The sequence below is a fragment of the Hetaerina americana genome, unplaced genomic scaffold, assembly GCF_022747635.1.
Source record: "Hetaerina americana unplaced genomic scaffold, ioHetAmer1.1.p SCAF_7, whole genome shotgun sequence".
NCBI lineage: Eukaryota > Metazoa > Arthropoda > Insecta > Odonata > Calopterygidae > Hetaerina > Hetaerina americana.
In genome coordinates, this window is record NW_027287316.1 from 45,061,446 (window position 1) to 45,081,547 (window position 20,102).

At 37.9% G+C, this 20,102-nt stretch overlaps 1 protein-coding gene across 1 annotated transcript in view; it reads left to right on the forward strand.

The window, feature by feature from the left end:
* LOC139696829 (uncharacterized) overlaps positions 1-20,102 on the forward strand; it is a 79,265-nt gene that overhangs the window by 31,898 nt on the left and 27,265 nt on the right. The window contains exon 2 of the mRNA XM_071595709.1: positions 980-1,088. Coding sequence (XP_071451810.1) covers positions 980-1,088 — 109 coding nt within the window. The remainder of the gene's footprint in view (positions 1-979; positions 1,089-20,102) is intronic.

A 20,102-nucleotide genomic window follows, 5' to 3' on the forward strand; every position in this document is an offset into this window, starting at 1 on the left:
CAGAGCGCATCGAAAACTTATCATTAGAAATAAAAGTTTTGTTTCCTGTGTCTAGAATTTTAAAAGGGTTTAAATCATTATTAAAATTCGAGATTGAATGAGAATTTTAGAATAATTGATTTTATATTAAATTTGAGCTTACAAAACTTTAATTGACGCTATTAATTTTATATAAAACTAATTATTGCTTAAGGGAAATAGTCAAAGAGTAATATTTTACTGATTAATGTTTCATAAAGCGAAACAGCTTATAAAATAAGCAATTACTATTCACGCTAGCTTCAATTTTTATATTCATTTTCCATTAAAATCAATGCCCCATCTCTACACAAATTAACTCCAGAAGTATTGATAATTTGATTTAAGATGTTTTAAATGAAGTTTATACTCCTGTAAACGCTCGAGTTTTGTGTCAATAATTTTCAAATGGAAAATTATCATTTCGAGTAAATGGATTTAAATTTCAACATCAAATATATAAAACAGAAAAAATGAAACAAGTTATTATGAGAATGAAAATATTAAACAATTATTGTCAGCGCACTTAAGTATATGCACTTACCTACTGTATATCTACATTAAATATTGACTTTCGAGATTAAATTTGTAAAAGTATCTTTAAATATTATTCAACTTTATTTATGGGCGGGATAAAACTCCTACTCACTCAACCTTGTTATTCCTTGCAGTGCATAGACGAAAATGTATTCCGCTTCATATTATGGATAGCAGCGAAAAGAAAGCGTGTCTTTGGTGTAATGATATATGTGTGTGTGTATATATATATATATATATATATATATATATATATATATATATAGATAGATAGCATACACACACACAAATATATATGTATATACATATATATAAATACATATATTTATATATATATTTACATATAAATATGTATATATATATTTATGAACATATAGTATATATGTTTTTTTTTCACACAAACCTGCCTTTTCTTTCTCTTCAGGTCCCTCATCTCTTCGCGCCCATACATGTCCACCATCAACGGCTTCCTCTGTCTGCTTGGGGCTTCCAGGGCGGCCTGCCTCTTTATTGACCCTTACAACCTCAGGGAGGTAAGATTTCCACCAGCTCTAAAATTACAACTGTAAATAGAAAATGTGTTACGAAAAGCAGGTTGGAAATAGATTTAAAATGTATTTACCAAAAGCCTACAATTGTGTTAAAAATGCAATATTTTGGCATGGATTTGGAAGAGTTCATGTTAATGCTAACTAACATGGAGCTCAAAAGAAAGGCAAAATTGAAGTAAAATCGAGGGAGTCGACTGTGATTTATGGAAATGTAATTTTGTACAATTCATTCTAAAAATCGCTCGAAACACTTCTCAGTTTACATTACTGTAGTTTATTTTACTATTCACTTTCACCTTTTAGAATTTCATCAAATATTTTCATACTTATCCTTTCTTAAATAATGCTATTAATTAAAATAAAAAGTGACGAAAGACCTAAATTTTTTAAAAATCCTCGTACATTTATTCAATATTTATGAAAAGTTAAAAAGCACACTTCTCTGAGGTTGCGAAGACATGATCTCATTACGTTCTCCCAACTACCTAACCATGGGAGTCAACGATAAACAACCTCAAAGGACAGTGGGTCATCGTCTAGACTTTTATGATCTTCAAGCTCACCGTGAGCCCATCGACAGCGCAGAGGGTACAATTGACCTTCAGTGGTCCGAAAAAGACCTTGAGCCGATGATGATAGGATCATAAAATGAAATAATATCTCAGAGGCCACGACCTGTCCTAAACCTGGAAAGAATCACGATGATCTCCTGGAACACGATTCGTGACATGCATTGCATTATTCATAGGTCGATGATTTATTTAGATATTAGCTGTCTACGAGGGTAATCTCTCATTTGTATAAAACTCTGTAGGCTCAGGTAAGGCGCTTTTATTCTTTGCGGAAAGAGAAAAACAGACAGGACAGAATTATTTATCATTCAGATTTCTTACTCAATATAGCAGTATTATTAGAAGACACCGAGTTCTGAATGGGATGAATTATAAAAGAATGGCGTTATCAACAAAGTATTAATTTAAATGGACATATCATGGGATGCGTAATGCCTAAACACTCAAAAATAAATATATGATAGAAAATTAGGTTATATATTTTAGAATATATGTCTTGAAGGCTAAATCTACCGGAGGAAATTTTAAGCAAGGCATAAAGTAAAAACCTATGGAAAAAAGCTCGCAAATATGTGCAGATGCCTCTGGGGTATTCATTTAACACGTAATGAAAATTATGAATGCTTAAGCGTATTGAATGAATACTTTATGTCTGAGCATATTATCCTAATATAAAAGCGAGAAAGCGCAAGTCTAAATATAGGAATATCAATGGTTAGTGTCATAGACAATATCGAAAAATACATCACCATGCATTCCGTGATAAATGTCACGGAGGAAGTGATTGAACAAAGGAATTTTTTCTGTTCAAGTGACTTGGGAATCTTCAGGAATATTTCATTTAATTATAGGCACAAGAGTAACAAAGAAGAACAAACGTGAGAATGAATTTACTAATTGGGTTTTATTTCAAAGTCATTTAAAAAGTAATAAAAATTAATTGTATTGGATTTATCGAATTACTAATTCTATCCTTTAAGCAAAGCAAGGAAGTGGAATTTATTATGCTCAACAATAATTTCAAACTGGAATAAGGAAGGATTTCAAAGGCATACTTTTCCGCTGTATAGGGCACTGGAAGGACAATACGTAGGTTTCTAACTGCAGTGGTTTAAGCCAAGTGCGAAAGTAGAATTTAGCAAAAAGAGAGAGATGAGAATTTCGAAAAAAAACATGCCCTCCTAATAGTAATTTTAGGCCTTGCTTGGAAATAAGTTAAGGACAGCATTCAGCAAACGGGATATTTTCGGGACCATATATGGCGTTCTAACTTGAAACAAGAGAAAACAATTATGGCCGAGAGTTAGGTTTCTATTTTAATTTAATAAGCTGCTAATTATTTGCCTAACTTGAAATCTCGTTCTATTTGTATCATTATCATTTGAATACGCCTTTAATCACACCATGTTGAAGGTATTAACCACTTTTTGTATATTTAGTAATCATCCGTGAAATAATGTGGGAAATGCGACTTAATTTATGCTGAAGATATGAGAGGTGAAATTTCAACGCGGATATTTAGCCAAGGGAAGGAAATTGCCCCTGAAATTTTTTGAACGTCACAATTTCTCAAGAGTTCTCTGTTTTCTTTTCATGCCCGTTAGTAAACAATAGAATTCATATTCCTAACATTCGTACAGTGAGAGAGCTGTATTTCTCTGAAATAGTAGAAAGCGTTGAAAATATACTATATTTAAAATACAATATTAGCGAATAGGTAAGATATTGCGGCGATGTTTACATGTCGAAGGTCTGTCTTGTTAAATTAAAATTTTGTTTGAAGTGATCCTTGGAGCAAGCCTTTTAGCCTCGCTAACCGTTTTGGAATATTGTTTTTAATGCCTCGTAATTTGCCAACATTTTGTCTATGGAGTGCAAGTCAAGGTTTTAGTACTCGTATGTTGGCTTATGTGTGGTACTACACAATTAACCAAAAGGGAATAGTGAATGGTAAATTAATGTTTTGATTAGCACTTTGTCAAATCTTTCAAGACAGATTGAAGATTGTAAATAACATTAAAGCTCTCCTTGACCAGATATTACCAGTGAAGTGTAGCAAATTCGTGAACAGAATGGTATTGAATCCTCTTTTCAATGAGCATGGACGCTATTGAATTATTAGCTATCGGAAGTGATGAGAATATTTTGGCACCGTTATAATGTCCTTGCAGCTTTCGTAATTTCGAAGGAAATACTAATAAAAGTATTTTTCAAACGTAATTTTTATATCTACGCTAATTGTTGTATCTGTTTAGATAACAAATAAATATTTCTTACCAAGGATGCAATATGACCTCTTCTGGCCAGCGTTTAATGATGAAGGTGAGGCCTCGTCATTAAGCGTGACCTAGAATCTGGAGAGAGATTATATTCCGATAAAAATTGTATCTGGAATTGATAAAATGATGATACTTTTGCACGTAAAAAAATATCGGGAAAAGGGAAATAAGTGGAAGGAACTAAACTAGCGCACATTATTCGCACTTTCGGAATTCGGTGAAGGATTGTTCTGTTTTGAAGAGTCCCTGGAGGGCACAACGCAATGCCTGAACTGTTTTCCTTAATGCCGCGTGAGAACCAACGTCTCCGATACAAATACGGCCCATCCAAGAGTCAAAAAGTTGGATGTTGCTACTTAGCGATACAGAAACAAAAAGGTTTTTCGATTTCGGTAAAGTTATTTAAGGGATTTTCGGTTGTACTTTGAATGAAGTTGTATGCGTTTTTGAGGAAAATCAAGAACCTGTTTTTGAGATACTAAAAGTTAACTTCCTTAGACTTGACGACTGCAGAATGATCGTTTTATATACTCGCATACACTGATAATTTCGCGGCTGATTGAAGCATAATCGGAAGGTGCTGCAAGAATATTTTTACACATTAGATGAAGTAGCCATTTTCCCTAGAATACGTAGACTGCCAAAGTAAATTGATTAGAATTCAAACGTGTGATTAAACTTTATCTTTGAACACACAAGTTTCCAAAATCAGTAAATGATTACTTCATGGCCGTGAAGGTTTGTAGTTAAGGTGGCGGTTGTTCTGAAGCGATCTTTAGGTTGAAATTGATCCTTATCGTAGTAACGAAGGCTGGTAAAATCTATGCCTGAATTGCCGTAAAAGGAAAAGTAACGTATAATATCGCATCACGGGAGTCTTTAATAACATTTTTAAAACTACGTAGCGAAAATTTTACATTTCTTAAAATTATTTTTATTTGATCTTATGAATGCTTTGCGCTTTTCTGTACAATATTAGTATTATGATGTTCTCACGAATCCACCCTTATTCTTTAGTGGCTTCGAGCTTCGAGGTAAACAAAGGAAACGTTATACAGCACTCGTTAACCAAAAAAGATAATCCAAAGCTGCGCGATATTTTTTACATACTCTAAATTTTATGCTTTTCGTTAACTTTCGCTAGTATTCAGACACTGCATGAAACATTTCGAGATTTTAGATTCATATCAACAGGCATTGACTCAAGAAATAACGGAATTAAGAGACAAACCGCCCGGCCTGTGATAAAAATGCCCAGAACTATAAACTAAGAGACGTAGGGCGATATGAAACCTGTAACCCCACTCTAAATCGGTAGAGAAGAAAATTGTAATATGAAGAATAGCGAAGTAAGCCGTCGGAAAATAAATTCAAGGACAGATAGATTCAATTTCCCCCTCATAATTCACGACCACAGCACAAAAAGAGGAAAACACTAGCATATTAAAGCATACATCTCTTTTATAGGCTTCGTGTTCCCCTTTTTATGGGCAGTATCCTAAAAACCTCAATTCTCTTCAAACTTTTTCCCTCTTCGTTTTCACGACTGATGTCCTGAACCTCCCTACCTCACGCACAAGTGTGGTATTATGTCGAAGATGCTTGCCATTAGTAAATATTATGTGTAAACACTCCAGAATACTTTTATGTGCTAATATTTAGTTAATTCATACCATTTATGGGATTCGTTTTAGGTATGAAATTCCCGGAATAATGTAATAATTATATTTTTAAACGGAGGCAAGATGAATATAAATAAGAATTTATTATTAATTACTCATAGTTTTCTTTTCCACTGATAAATGCTATTGATATGCCAGAAATTAATTAATGTGAATGCATGTTTGACAAACCGAGGAATCCGTGGGGTGGTTTCTCGTAGTTTTTATCTTTTACTGTTTTAATTTGTATGAGACACTAAAGAAAGAGAGTACTGTTTTTTTCCAAGGGAGCAGATGTAACCAGCGAAAATTTAACGCATTAATTAAGGAGAAGCATAAAAAAATAACTAGTGTCCCAAACGACCTTCCTTTTTATTCAAGAAGGAACGTTTATTCGTTGGATTCCCGCAAATTCCTCAACCTCCTTTTTATAAATACACATTTTATTTTTCAAATTTATGGTTATTAATACCATCGCTATCCATTATCCCCGCCATTTAACTTTATAAAGACCTTCAAGCCCTTTGGGAATGATTCTTTCCGGACGGGGCAGTTCTTTCCTCGCAATTCCCCTCTCCTCGTCCCCACTCCCATGTCCGTCTTCTCCCCCTCAATTTTTTCTTTTTTTTTCGTCCTTTCCGGCCGCCTCAAAACATGCCTCTGCACTCAGAACGCGGAGACACCTTCTTCCTCTCTTTCCCCCTACCCTTTCCCGCCCTTCCAGTCCCTCCACATTTCTCCCTCGTCCCCACTCCTTCGCAGCAAGTACGCACCGCATTTTGTCCCTGCCATAATATTTGCGGAAGGGCAAAACTGAGACCTTCCCCTCGGATCGCAATTCTCCCGGCGCGCGGTGCGACTGTGGCAGGGAAGAGTGCTGGCGGGTGCGGGAAGGGGGGTGTGTGGTGGGTGGTTAGCGAGATTGGGGGGACGGAGAAAGGGGAGAGGGAAGGAGGAGGAAGTCATCATCTTGCCTGGGAAGGGTGAGTGTGTGGTGCGGAGGGGGCAAAGGTGTGGGGAGCGGGCGAAAGAGGTCGGGTGGGTATTTGGCGTTGGGGGTTTAGCACCGCTTCCACCCTCGACTCACGACGTCCTTTTTCCGGTGGTAATTAAAAATATCGCTGTAGTCACTCCGTAAATGTTTTCATTGCTAGTACCATCTTGTTCTTAGGTTGTCCCCCCAAAGTGTCGTACTTCGGCGGTCGAATGAAGCCTCCTAGTATTTAATTTTCAGTGTATGCTTTCGCTCAGCAAATGAAAGCCCAGATTTATTATCGCAACGCTTACTTATGGTGTGTGCCATAAAGATGATAATCTAAATGTGGTCATGTGGGCACCCGTGGGCACGTATTTGATAAAAATTTAATCTGCAGACTCTTTATAGGCTCCAATATGATTTATAGTTTTGTTTTTAACTGGGGAAGATGGAAGAAAATAACGATGTGATGTGATTTTTCATTTCAAAAGGGCATAATTTGGATCCAGCATTATTTGTTTGGCCCTTGAATTCTTGAAAAATGATTTATGGGCTGTGATTTATGTGGGATTTATGATTTGTAACGAGCTGATCATAATTCATGACACTTCCGGCACATGAAAGATGCAAAATTTGGAGGTACTAAGATATAGGGCACTTGATTTGTTCAGTAAATAGTTTCCGTGGAGAGGGTTTAATTGATTTGACTGTAGGGGATATACGTGGAAGCAAGTATGGTAGGAAATGGGTAAAATTTTACATGAAGAAATCTTTCATCACCTCGATTCTCTTTACCCCATGGCTCCTACTCTATGCTATTTCGCTTAAACTTGATTACCAACCGGCCCATAGTGACGAAAAGTTCATCGTCTCTCCATGATTTCTCATGAAGCTCTGTGAAAACAATTGCACGTGCCGCATTTTCCCATTGACATGATGTATGTGGTCTCGAGGTGAAAGGTCATGTACTTAAATCCCCGATGAACTCCTTCGAAACAGTCATTTTTTTCCTACAGGAGCATTGAAATCGTTCACGATTAACTTTTAGAAATACTAAACCTAGTCATTAAAAATGACACCTACTGCGCTATTTTGGAAATCAAATATAAACTTTGAATTTTTTTTCAAGTTATCCTTGACAATATTTATAATTCTGTGATGTGGTACGTAATTGGAGTTCATTAAATAGTTTTAATAAGAAGGTTTTCATGACTGTCAAATCATAAGCAAAACATTTTTTTACACAGATTTCATCTCTGGTACTTTCGTCAAATTACTTAAACGATTTAGATCAAATTTAACAACTTTTGGGCTACTTTTTGGGCTGTATTATATTCAATGCTTATTTAGTTTCTCCTCGATAGAAAATCAAAAATTCTGCCCCCAGAATAACTGTGATTTAAACAATTCAAATGCCTGTTTCATTGAAGTATTATCAATGTACAAATCAAATATTATTTTTTCCTAAGTCATGCTTAGTAAATTTTGAAATAATGAGAAGTGATCTCTACAGATCTCGTGCTGACGGATTCCAAAACAAATTTTTATTGCAAACTTTATTTTTTAAATAGCTGTAGACATCACTTTAATTCTGCTCCAGATGTGGTTACCAAAAGACTGATTTCGACTATAAATTGATTGCATTAGATCCGACTTTAATATAATTTGAACAAAAGTTACGCAATACTTAGATCAGTGGTCATTTCCTGAATTTATTTAAGTAGACTTTTATGCTTAATGGAACCCAAACCGTTTTCATTCATGACACCACGTAGCTGTGCGTATAGTTCACTATGCTTTCCAAAATATAGAAATGAAATTGATCATAGCAATCAGCTCTTGTCAACCGTTTGAAGTTGGACCTGATATGACTTAACGCTCGGCTCTCCTAATGGCTGATCTGTCGTAAAGATGAGATGCTGCTCTTTGGGATAATATTGTTATCACTACCCATTCCCCTTTAACGTTTCACGACTAGGACTGTTCAGTAATTTTTCATTTGACTGCAGTGTAATGATGAGTTCCTGAACCGTTCCCTCTGGTTTTCACCTTCTCTCATTTGAAGGGCGTCTGCTGCTCTTCCTCCGAGTTATTAGCGGCTCATAGGTTGGCGGTAGCGGCTCGCCAAGTCACGGCACCTTCATAGGATTTATTGGCACTATTTTTGGGCCATCTTACCCAAGAATGGTCTACTCCGCCTTCCCGAGTGCCGTCGCGTTGTCCACAACTGCTGCTTATTCATTGAATAGGCATTCCTCGTTTATCTCGCAGCTAACCTATATAGGTATCTAGAGGTGAACACCTCATCTTAAATTCTTTTGACACACACGTCTCATCTTTCAGCGTTGTCCTGGGACCAAACGAATAAAAATGGAAATTTAAAATTCACTAGCCAGAACTTGTTCCATGGATTTGGAAGAAGTTAAACGAACGCAGCACGTGTTAAGATAATTCCACAATCGATATTAAGTATCTACTGAAATTATTCCAACTTTTTTTCAAATCCTGTTCATTCTGTGGGCTAAGGAAATATGGTAGGGGACAATTTTCTGGTAAATCAATCACATGCGAGAAAGAAAAACTTAAATTCTGGCAGGGACGTTCCGTTGTCAATCTTGCATCAAATTTGATTTTTTTCCTTGATCACTGGTTGAAGCGATTGTCTCTTATAAGCATCAAATGCTCCAAATTAGTTAGCCATCGCTGTGAGTTTGTCAATTTGTAAAAAATTCTCTTTTAATCAATATAGGTTCTATGGGATATATATATATATATATATATATATATATATATATATATATATATATATATATATATATATATATATATATATATATATAGGTTCTATAGGATCGATAGGATCTATGATCACCCTGGGATACTTATATTCTGCCATCTTTCTCATAGAACGGCTTTTCATAAACACTTATGCGGGGTTTTAAGTAGTTCATGCCTTGTAATTAAATATTATTTTTGATTTTAATTACACTGGAAATCTAATAGATTCTATGGACAAAATGTAGAGATTTTCATGAAAACTAGTGAGATCTCGTACAGTTTCCGATGAAATTCCAAGGAAAATCTGGGAAGATTTCCAAGAAAATAATTCCGTTCCACTTGCGTTTGGAGAATCATGTAGCTATTTTTCCCTTTGATTTTTATTCCCATGATAAATAAGCAGTTGTTTTTTTGATTTATATATTTAATGTCACTTGAGATGTAGCGCTCTTCTAAGTTATCCAAAAACTAATATCAGCTTTTGTAATCAATTTACGTAGCGTATTAAAATATAGTAGATCGGAATTTTTTCCTGTATTCAAATTTTATGATTACATATATGTAAGAATTCACACTATTTTGGAATATTATTCAATAAATAGATATACGAACAAAGTTGTTGTTTCAACTATAGTTGGTATTTAATCGCAAGTTACTTATTTGCAAAGAACGATAGTTTGGAGCTTCGAAAGTTTTAAGTACCTTCATGACTTATGGCAAAGGTAGTAGCATTAACTTTTCACTTATTGGAAAGGGTTTCAGATCTCATAAAAATGCAATATTCTGGTTTGGTCACAGCACTTAAGAGCTCTTTCTGATCAAGCTCTTACAATTTGGACAACTCCTTTTCGACCGGAGTACGGTCCATTTGACCGAAATCCAACTTGTTTGATCGTCTGTAGAAGGTCGTTCGTCGGGAAAATACGGTTGGGTCGGATTGAAGCCACCGTAGCCACTTTTTCTACGTTTTCGATGTTTGAATTTCCGACGTTGGAGCTTTCGATCCCATTGGGATCGCATCCATATTTTAAGTAACCATGCATGGCTCGACTCAGGTGCTATTACAAATCCGTGGATTTATCAAGCGAGTCGGATAGGAAGAAACGACGGCATATACTTTAAAATTAACTTCAACGCGAATCAATTATTACGGCCGCAATTTTTTGTTATGCGGAATTTTAAACGTATGCAATGATGCTTCTCTAAATTATGTTATGCTGCTGTTATTCTTTGCAGACAGATTGTGTCGTGAATTTCGTGTTGCCAAATCGACAGACGTTGACGGAATATGTCTCCCAGCCTTTATGTCGCATTCCCTGCCTTTTACAGACTCTTTGGGGGGTAGAGTGTTTTGTGGTGCATTTTCATGTGGTAGTGATGTTTCACATTCTTGCTTGTTGTGTCCTGGCTTGCTTTCGTGCTGCATCCGGGGTGCAGGTTTTTGTTGTTTTGCGGTATATGTGTTTGCATGAGTGTTGGATGAAAGGATTTTTGCATGAGTATGTGCGCTGCTGTGAGTGTAATTTTCCACCTTGTTGTTTTGCATGTGGTATTATTCCTTTTTAAGGTTGGTGACCTAACACCCCCCGCCACACGCCCTTGCGGCGGCTTGCGGGGTATTATGTAGATGTAGATGCATGTCTTGCGTATCTTCTCTTAAGTTGCGTTTTAAGTCACGTAGATTTCTTGACCTGCGTCTTAGCAGCTGTCAGGCTGCCTGATAACTTACAATTGTAAAGATACTGGAAACAATGATTTTTATCTTTTGGCTTTCAGCACTATTAAATTTAGTCATTCAGTCTCGGATTACTTCAAATGACTGAGTGGAATAGATAAAATTGTTCGTTAAAGTCCTAATATGGACACAATGCTACGTTCTACTATGCGTTCAACTGTTTTATTCCTAGCGAAACGTCCATAAGATATATGAATGTACAGTTGAATCTCACATAGCGTAAACGACAGTATCTAGACTTGATCAAAGCCTGTTAATAATGGGTTAGGAAATTATGGTAAATGTGCTTGAAACTTGCAAATTAGGAGAGGATGCAATTAGTTTGAACCTTCTATTTATTACAATACCGATCGCACAAGTTTTAACTTCTCATTTATCCATCTTGCCTTACTTTTTTAAATTATTCCACGTTTTCTTGATGCTTGGGTCCCGTTGTGACCACCTGCTGAAAACGGATTGCTGACAGATGATCGTCTACGATTTGATTTTCCAAGAATTAGGGCACAGAGTGGAAGGACTGGATCCATACTTTTGTGATGCAAATCGTAATAATGTATAGGGAGCCTATATGCAGACGTTAAGGAATCCAATTGAATGAATGCAATGTGACCGAATCCATCGTTTTGAATACGGAACACGTAAAAACTCCTTGATTTCGGTCTGTGATTTGTCGCGTATTTCCACATAGGCTAAAACTTTTGAATTAACTCTTGCCATACTTCAATGTTCCCAAGTTTGTTCTAGACGGTCTCGTATTAAGCACGTTCTTGAAAACGGATCGATCTTTTTGTAGTTAACACCAGCACCACTTTGGGAGATTTACCTGCGAAATTTACTGAGCTCTTAAAAAATGTTTAATATTTAATGAATTTAAGGACAGTATATTTTAGCATAAAATAAATAATGATATCTTCATGTGTTTTTTCACACCTATATCTCAAATATTGCTCCCACCGTCGACGTAATTTCTGAATTTGGCGTAGATCGTATTTTTTTCTTTCGGATCTTTCCTGTGCCCCCTTGTCTTTATCTTTCACGTTTCATTTTGATCTGATCAAATACACTGTCTGAGAAAGTTCTTGGTAAAATAGGGCACTGAGTAAGGTAATTCAGATCATTTCCTAACAAAAATAAACCAGGATCTTACGAAAATAATCGAATGAGTCACTAAAATATTAATTCAACGAAAATGGCCCAAATACTTGACAGAACACCTATTTTCGCTATTGCGTGATCACATCAAGTTTAGATGACTCAGAAGAGTTTCTGATTGGCTTGTTTACAGAATCATATCAAACCAATTCGCAGATCGGTGAAACATATAGTCATTCGCGTTGTATCAAAATATTTTTGGTTGATATAAATTGTTCATGACTTAACTTTGTGGAAATCTATAGTTGGGGTTAAAACTATCATACTCTTCATCTGTCATTCTCTAAATATTCTGTGCCTGTAAGTAGTTCATGGCGCAGAATACATTCAACACAGTCTTCGGTAAAATCAATGGAAATATACGATGGTTTTTAATTCCCATCTTTGAGGTCAACCTTTCGGCGGAACAATGTGTAAACTGGCGAAGTCCTTATCTGAATGAATTAATCAATTTTTCGGAGCTGTGTAGAAAGGAGAGAAAATTAGCAAGGATGCACCTATATCCATCCATATCCGACGGCTTAACTGGTTCCCTCGCAGCACGTGGATGTGTTCGTCTGCTTCGCATGCAACGACGAATCCCATACTCTCAACTCGGAGCGGGAGCTGCCGTTATCAAGGCTCTTCGCAAACGGCATCTGCCAGTGGAATGGGCGGCGGAGGGTGTGGAGTTCTGAGGAGGGGGAGAGTGGTATTCTCTGGGTGTACGGATGGGGGAACTAGTCGAGAGCCCACTGGAATTGGAAGGGATTAGGTTGAGGAGCGGTAGGGATGGAGGGGGGACGGTGCGGGCCGCTTCCTCCTAGAGCATTGAAGGTCGTTTTCATGCTTGGAGCGTGGTTGACGAAGGGAACGAGGGGATGGTCGGTGGAAGAAATTCGCTGCAGAGACAAAGCAAAAAAGGGGACGGAATAGGAGGATTAGGGGTGGTGCTGGGGAAAGGGTGGAAGATTGGTTTTTCCGGAGGGTCAGAGGCAAATGAGTGCATTGTGGGAGGAGGAGGTTAGGGCAGTGGGCGGATTAAAATTCTTAAATAGGCCCCGTGGGACAATGAAACCAAGTGGTTTTTATGGGTTCCTTGCACAAATAGGCGCGGAGTTGAACGCGCATAGGTCACTTCGTGTATAATTAACCCCCTGTCCGCTTACTCGTCCTGCTTTTACCTGTCGCACGAAGCCCTCTGCCGCGCTGCAAGATTTCAATCCACCTACCAGCGTCCGTCTCTCTGCTTCGTGATTTCCTTCATTAATTGGGATCGAAATGTTGAGATTTCGCCCAGATATTTCTCCTCCGTCGGGAGATTTCAGGTATACCTGAAGGGCTATCCAATGGATTTCATTTAATATTATGTTGATATTTTTTTTCGTATCCATTGTTATCAGTCATCCAAACCGTTGTTTTTTGTCACAGGAAATATTCGCAGTTGTAACATGTCCACGTAATATTGAACTAAATTAATTGCTTTTGGTACTAAAGTGTTTTCACTGAGAACATAAATATTTCGCATTTTCTGTAGTAGCACTTGATTAAGGCGACAGTTCTTCCTCTTTACTGCCGAGGATCTGATGATCATAGTAATACTAAATACCTCATCAATTCGCCCTCTTGCGGTGTCTGGTAATTGAGAAAAAGATCGATAGTACCTATCCAAATATTTGGTGGAATAACCAATGAATAATTTTATTCAGCAATAATATATTCGATAGTTTTTACTGTTTGAGTCTTGTAAAGTATACTCGTTCAGTCTGTAAGCTTGCATGGTGGAACAAGCAAAAAAATACTTTATTTTTAGCAAACGCGAAATTTTACACTGTTTGAATCTTGTAATATATAATTTTTTAGCCTGTAAGCTTGGCGCAAACGAACTGCGGTCAAAATCCGAGAGCATTATGATAATGGTACAAATTATAATATTCTTTTTAAAAAGAAAACGCAGACCTTTTCCTTTTATAAACCTCTACCTCAGGTCAAACATAAATCTCTATCTTGACGTTACTTTTCTCTCTTATTACCACTTGAGCTTTGCTTTAATTGCGTGGCGTAGCTCGAATTATGGACTCTAGTCTATATTATGCTTGAAGATTATAAGGTCGGTTTTCTCTGTTGTCATTTTATGCACTACTCCTCCTTTTCATCTCCTTATGTCATCCGGCAGGATATATTACCACTTAAGGCATCCTCAGAGGCTATGTCCTTGCCCCTACCAATCTCAATTTCTCCTCGAGGACATTTTGTGCTTAGCTTTATCGACAGCATCCCCCTGCTGAGAATATTGCATGAAGAGCAATATGCCCCAGAAAGACGCCATGAAGAGTTGTAAGTTGAGTTTAAAGTGACAACTTGGAACACGGATCCAACTCTTGGAGTCGTGGTTTAATAAAGTTTTAGAAAACTCTCATTGGCAAAACTAAACCAAAAGAAGCTTTTCGAAGTAATATACCATATGTGACGTGAGTCTTCGCGTGAGAGCAACTCTGGTTATCTATCACAAGGAGGTGTAATAAAAACACAAACTAATCATCTGCTTTGATGAAATGAAGAACAAAAATTATAGTGTTAACGATATGATAAAAATTTAAAGTAGTTATTTACATGAACTAGATTTATTTTTAGAATCTGTATGACACGTGACAATACGCTCACTAAAGGAGTTACGAGACAAGCCAGAATTCAACGCCTCAAGATGGCACCTGGTATTGTAGCCAAGGATCTAGTCAGTGCATCCTCGCCAGAAGAGTTCGTACAAGGATCCTTGGCTTCCGTCCTAGTGGCTTTGAACAGCCTCCAACATGGCCGCTTGCCGCACGACTACGAATCTAGGCTCCTTGCCTTCTGTTTCGAACTCTCCATAAAACGTCGTAATAAAAGTTTGTAACGAGAACATTCGAGTTAATTGAAGTTATACTATATTACAGTATGATTTCGGAGAATTCATATGCCATGTAATTTGGCTCGCTCAGAATTTCAAAGGAAATAAAACATTTTAGTGATATGGTTTTATTGAATTCGTAAAACTGTGAAGCTAAACCTTAGGCTCTGAGCTCGATCATGTCACCATGACCCAGGCCGATAAAAGGCCACTAACGAATTCGAAGAAAAATGGAGATAGTGGTGTGGAGATTGGGTCTTTTGTAGCCATTGATAGGAAAAATTGCTCCCGTTTCATAGGCATTGGGAACTTCTTGGGTGTCCTGGTGGTTGCCCAAGTACAAGGGGTGGTGTCTTTTCCCCGAGTTATACATACATATATTTACGGTTCACGTGTCGGGTAAGGTAACCAGTAGCAATAATCCAAATTTCGGCTGATTTATCATAGAAGTAAAATTACAAGAATTCACATTTTTGGCTAGGAAAAATGACGGCTCTATTTTTTCTACGCCTACATGATAGCCAGCAAGTCAAGTGTGTGGCAGGTGATGTTCCCGCATCATGCAAGCTCTTTTCAAGACACGTAATAGGAAATGGTTAAAACTGAATTTAAGACGGTCAGGGTAAATTTTTAAAAGATAAAAACAACCGAAATAAAAAGCGGTTCAACAAGAACTATAATGTTTAGGTGTAATTAGGTTTCCATGCCTGTGAAACAATGATGATCAAGCAAAAATGGCTGTAAACCGGGCTAAATGTCTTACGCTATTGCAAACTTTTATCACTTTAATGATAAATTCACTGGTATCGAAAAGCGATCTATCCGAAAAATTTCTGTTCTACATTTTTAAATTATATCTGTGATCTACATACGGTAGCATGATGTAGCTTAAAATATATTATTAATATATTTATAAGTTATCTGCCTCAAGATCTTAAACGGAATCAACTAACATTTAAAACAGAAACTAAAATTTTAAAATCTATAACATCTCATAAGGATTCAATATGGTAAAGTGACTTCCAAAAAGGTAAAAATAAAAACGCCCTTTTATCTTTTCATATCACATTCTCAGTACTATAATTCCCAATTTTTTCCGGAATACCATCTCTCATAATGTTTTTCCAATTTTTTTTTGAAGTTAGTTTTTCATTATTGTCTCCAAGATGTGGCAGTTACAGCGTCTGTGAGACCCTGACACAGTTCCCGTTTCAGGAAATTCCTAGTCTAAAAAACGAAGGTCATAAGTTGTGGCGTTGCCAGTGTGGAGTAAGTTGAGTCATGACGCTGAGAACACCCGTTGAATCTATTCTAGATTCTTAGTATTTCGCATGCTAATAGTCAGAGGGTTTTTCCTTGGTTGCCATCGAGTAATGGCAAGGTATCTTTTAACAAATGGATAATGTTTGTTTGCGCAAAATATAATTAAGTATACGATTGACTTATCACGAACATAATTGATATGATTGACCCAATAATATGTGACAAAAATGAATGAATGACGAACATCGAATTTGAAGTTCTTCTAAGATTGTGTTTTGTCGTACGTAGGCCAACGCTTTTTACAGTTTAATTTTCTAGGATACAAATAAACATTCAAATATTGTAACATATTTTGTGAAGGGTACTCTGCGGGTCGTTTATTATGTCTGATGTTTCTTTTTCACGTTCTTCATTCTGGAACTAATTTTGAATACCGACCGTTTAATAATAACACTCAATAGCCATGGATTTTACAAATTTTTCGAAGATACTTTCTTTCTCTGGAACCTACACTGATGGAGACGAAAGCCCATGTTCCAGCAGTTGAATGATGAATTACATATCATTATGAACGTGTAAGTCTAATTGCTGCCTAAATATTTCCAAGATAGTGATGTGTTTGAGGAAAATAATTAACGAACAAGAGTGTTGAAATTAAATTTACCCTTGGTAGTTTGGACCCACACACGTCATGAGGAGAGCTATGTGGTATCGCCGCACGTTTCAAGTATCAGGATTGACTTTCGTTCTCGGAGAATCCTGAAAGATAAATATGCAGTGCAATCAATCGTTACATTTTGGGACTCCTTCATGGCTAAAAGGAAGGAAAACCTCGGCGATAGGTAGAGTTATTTATTTATTAGCGGCTGAAAGCATTTTACTTCCGTCTACATCGCAAGTTTGCTCATTTAAGGAGAGGTAAACTTATTATGTATGCCAGAAGATGGATACTCTTTATCTAAATCGGTCGTGAATTCATAATTTATTCCGTGAAACAGCAGCATTTTCCTCTTTTGACACCAACACTGAAAGAGCCCGCGTGGAGGCGGAAAAACATATCGAGCGCTCCGAACTGCACCGATGTTTGGTGTCCGTCTCCCACGCCGCTACGCCCGGACTCAGGGCGCGAGTGCACGCTGCGACTGGCACATCTCCTTCCTTCTGGAGTTATTATCAGTCCGCAGGGGATTCGGTCGAGGACGAGCGAGTTTTTAGGCGGGGGGAGGGAAAGAGAGAGAGAGAGGGTGGTAGGGAGGGGACGGATTGGGAGGGGAATTGGGGGCTTAACATGTGGGACAGGGTGGGCGATGGGCGGGTTTCCATCTCTTTACCCGTGGGCGCCGCTAATCGATAATATCCCACCCCCACACCCATCTCCCAAGCGCTCCCTCTTTAACTCCTTCCCCAATCCCCCTTTCCCTCCTCCCCAACCCTCATCTTTTTTTCCCAACCCACCCTCCTCATCCCCTTGCAACCGTTTTTCCTCTCTTTCCCTTCTCTCGCCCTTCCGCCTTCAATATCCCCTTCTCTTCCGGAAGGGGCTCTTCCCATTTGTCCCTACTCCCCCCCCCCCAACCCCCCCCCCACCCCCCCGGCACGGGGATGCACGCACTCACAATCAACAGCGCACTCGGAAAGGGGAGTATCCGGGAAGTCGGGCTGGTGGGGGGCGAGGAAAGGGTGAGGATGGCGTGGAGGAGGGAGAGTTAGGTGGAAGTCGCGTGGTGTCCGCCACCGCGACACGAATGAGGGAAAGAGGGCGGTCGGAGCTCACTCCTCCTTTCTCCCTCGAGCACAAGAGTTCTCGTCGGGTTCGGAGGAAAGGCACCATTTTAAACGGTACTTCATCCTTTTTTTTTGCCTTTTTAACCTTTCCGAATGAGTGAGGGTATGGAAGAAGGGAGTCGAGGGAGGGATCGGGTGTTGCCAATTCATGCCGTGGGGGTTCGTTGGCAGGGAGCAACGCGAGGCGCGTTGTTCCGAGTTCGAAGCGGTCGCCGAAAGAGAGAGGGGGGGGTTTGGGGGGAAAAAAATGCCGTTCACGTCCGTTTATGTCAGGAAGCACTTAAAAAAAATAAGCTTCCTCGCATAAACGGACCTGTAATTCCCACTCTAACTGCGGATCTCTTTCCTGTCGAGCCATTTAACCTCTCGCGTTGTGACGCAAAGGACGGATGTGAGAAGTGTGAGGGAAAGTTTCGTTTGACGGTTATAATTAATTTTTTTTAGCATTACCTCACTGAAAATGGGTCGTTAAACTGCACTTTCGTGCGTAGAGAGATGTTTGTGATCGCTCGGGCATGACGGGTAACTGTGGTATTGGAGTCATTGGTTTTAATGTGCCTCGTCCGGCTGAAATTATGTCTTAACGTTCAAGTCAGCAGGCATATACTATATCCGAACACATTAACCATGTGCGAGCCGAGTTTCGATGCCTCAGCGTTTTGTGTAGGGAGAAATCACGCCAACTTTACGACAATCCGGTTCTACATGATGGACTTTCCGGGCTGCGAGTTGAGGACGCGGCGCTTGGCTATTATGTCCCCGTAAAAAATATATATTCACACCATCAAAGGATTAAATAGTAATTCGTCGGCTGAATTTGCTTATTCTGCTAGTATATATCTGAATTCGACAGTTAATTTATGTGTGAAAGTCAAGTTCCACTTCAATTGAAAAAAGAACGGAATGAAACAGTCTCTTTAGAAGTTTAAAGCTTATTTGTGTGAGTAAGGGACGGACTGTACCGTAAGAAATCTAAGGCATTTAGGTATGGATGGCAATATATATGTATATGTATAATTGCCATTTTAATTGGATGATTATTTCATAATCATCCTTTTATATTGGATATATTTATTTAATATAGCTACCCATTAGCATTAAATATGCCATCTGAGATACCTCTTTATAAAATAATTTAGACGACTTCGTTAAACCCCTGTTAAAGTAAAAATTATAATTAATAAATGTATATTATATTCATCATGTTTTAACTGCCAAGTTACTATTAGAAGGGTGACTTCAACAATATATTCCTTCTGCTACAAATGTCTAGCAACGCAACGCAGCCAGACATGTTCCAAAATTTCACATATTTCAATTGTCACCCATTTAATCTCTAGACCTCGGGAGGAGCCTGTCGAGGACTTCTCATCAGTAAAAAAATAATGTTGAACTTCCAGAACCCGAGAGGAAATAATCTAAAATAATATATTAATCTGCTGCAAAAGGAATTTTAATTACAAAGACACACTTCGTGGATTACAAAGATACATCATCAATTCCCTTAAGCAGTTATTTGAAGAGCTGAAGATGTTCAGTGTTGTTTTCTCAGCGACCTATTTTATTTCTTCTTATTCTCTTTGAAGATCTTGTATTACTTCTGTATAGATGCTTCATTATCTGTGAGAAGCATTCCATTCCTGGTCTTTCTCTGTAGTTCTACCTATCCACTTTTTTCGTTCTATTGTTGACTGGAGGAAACGTGTTTTGTTTGAGTGTTAATATATTAGTTAACTGGTTCAAGTTTAACTTCACGGAGATTTTTGGAAATCCAAATCCTGTGGAGAATCTGTAGTAATTAATACTTTCCACTAATTTTTAACATGGAATGGTGTAATTTGCTGATCTGTGAGCATAATAAACGAGAAATATTCATTAAATGCAGTAGGATCCAATAAAATATCCACAGAATTTGCGCGACTTTAT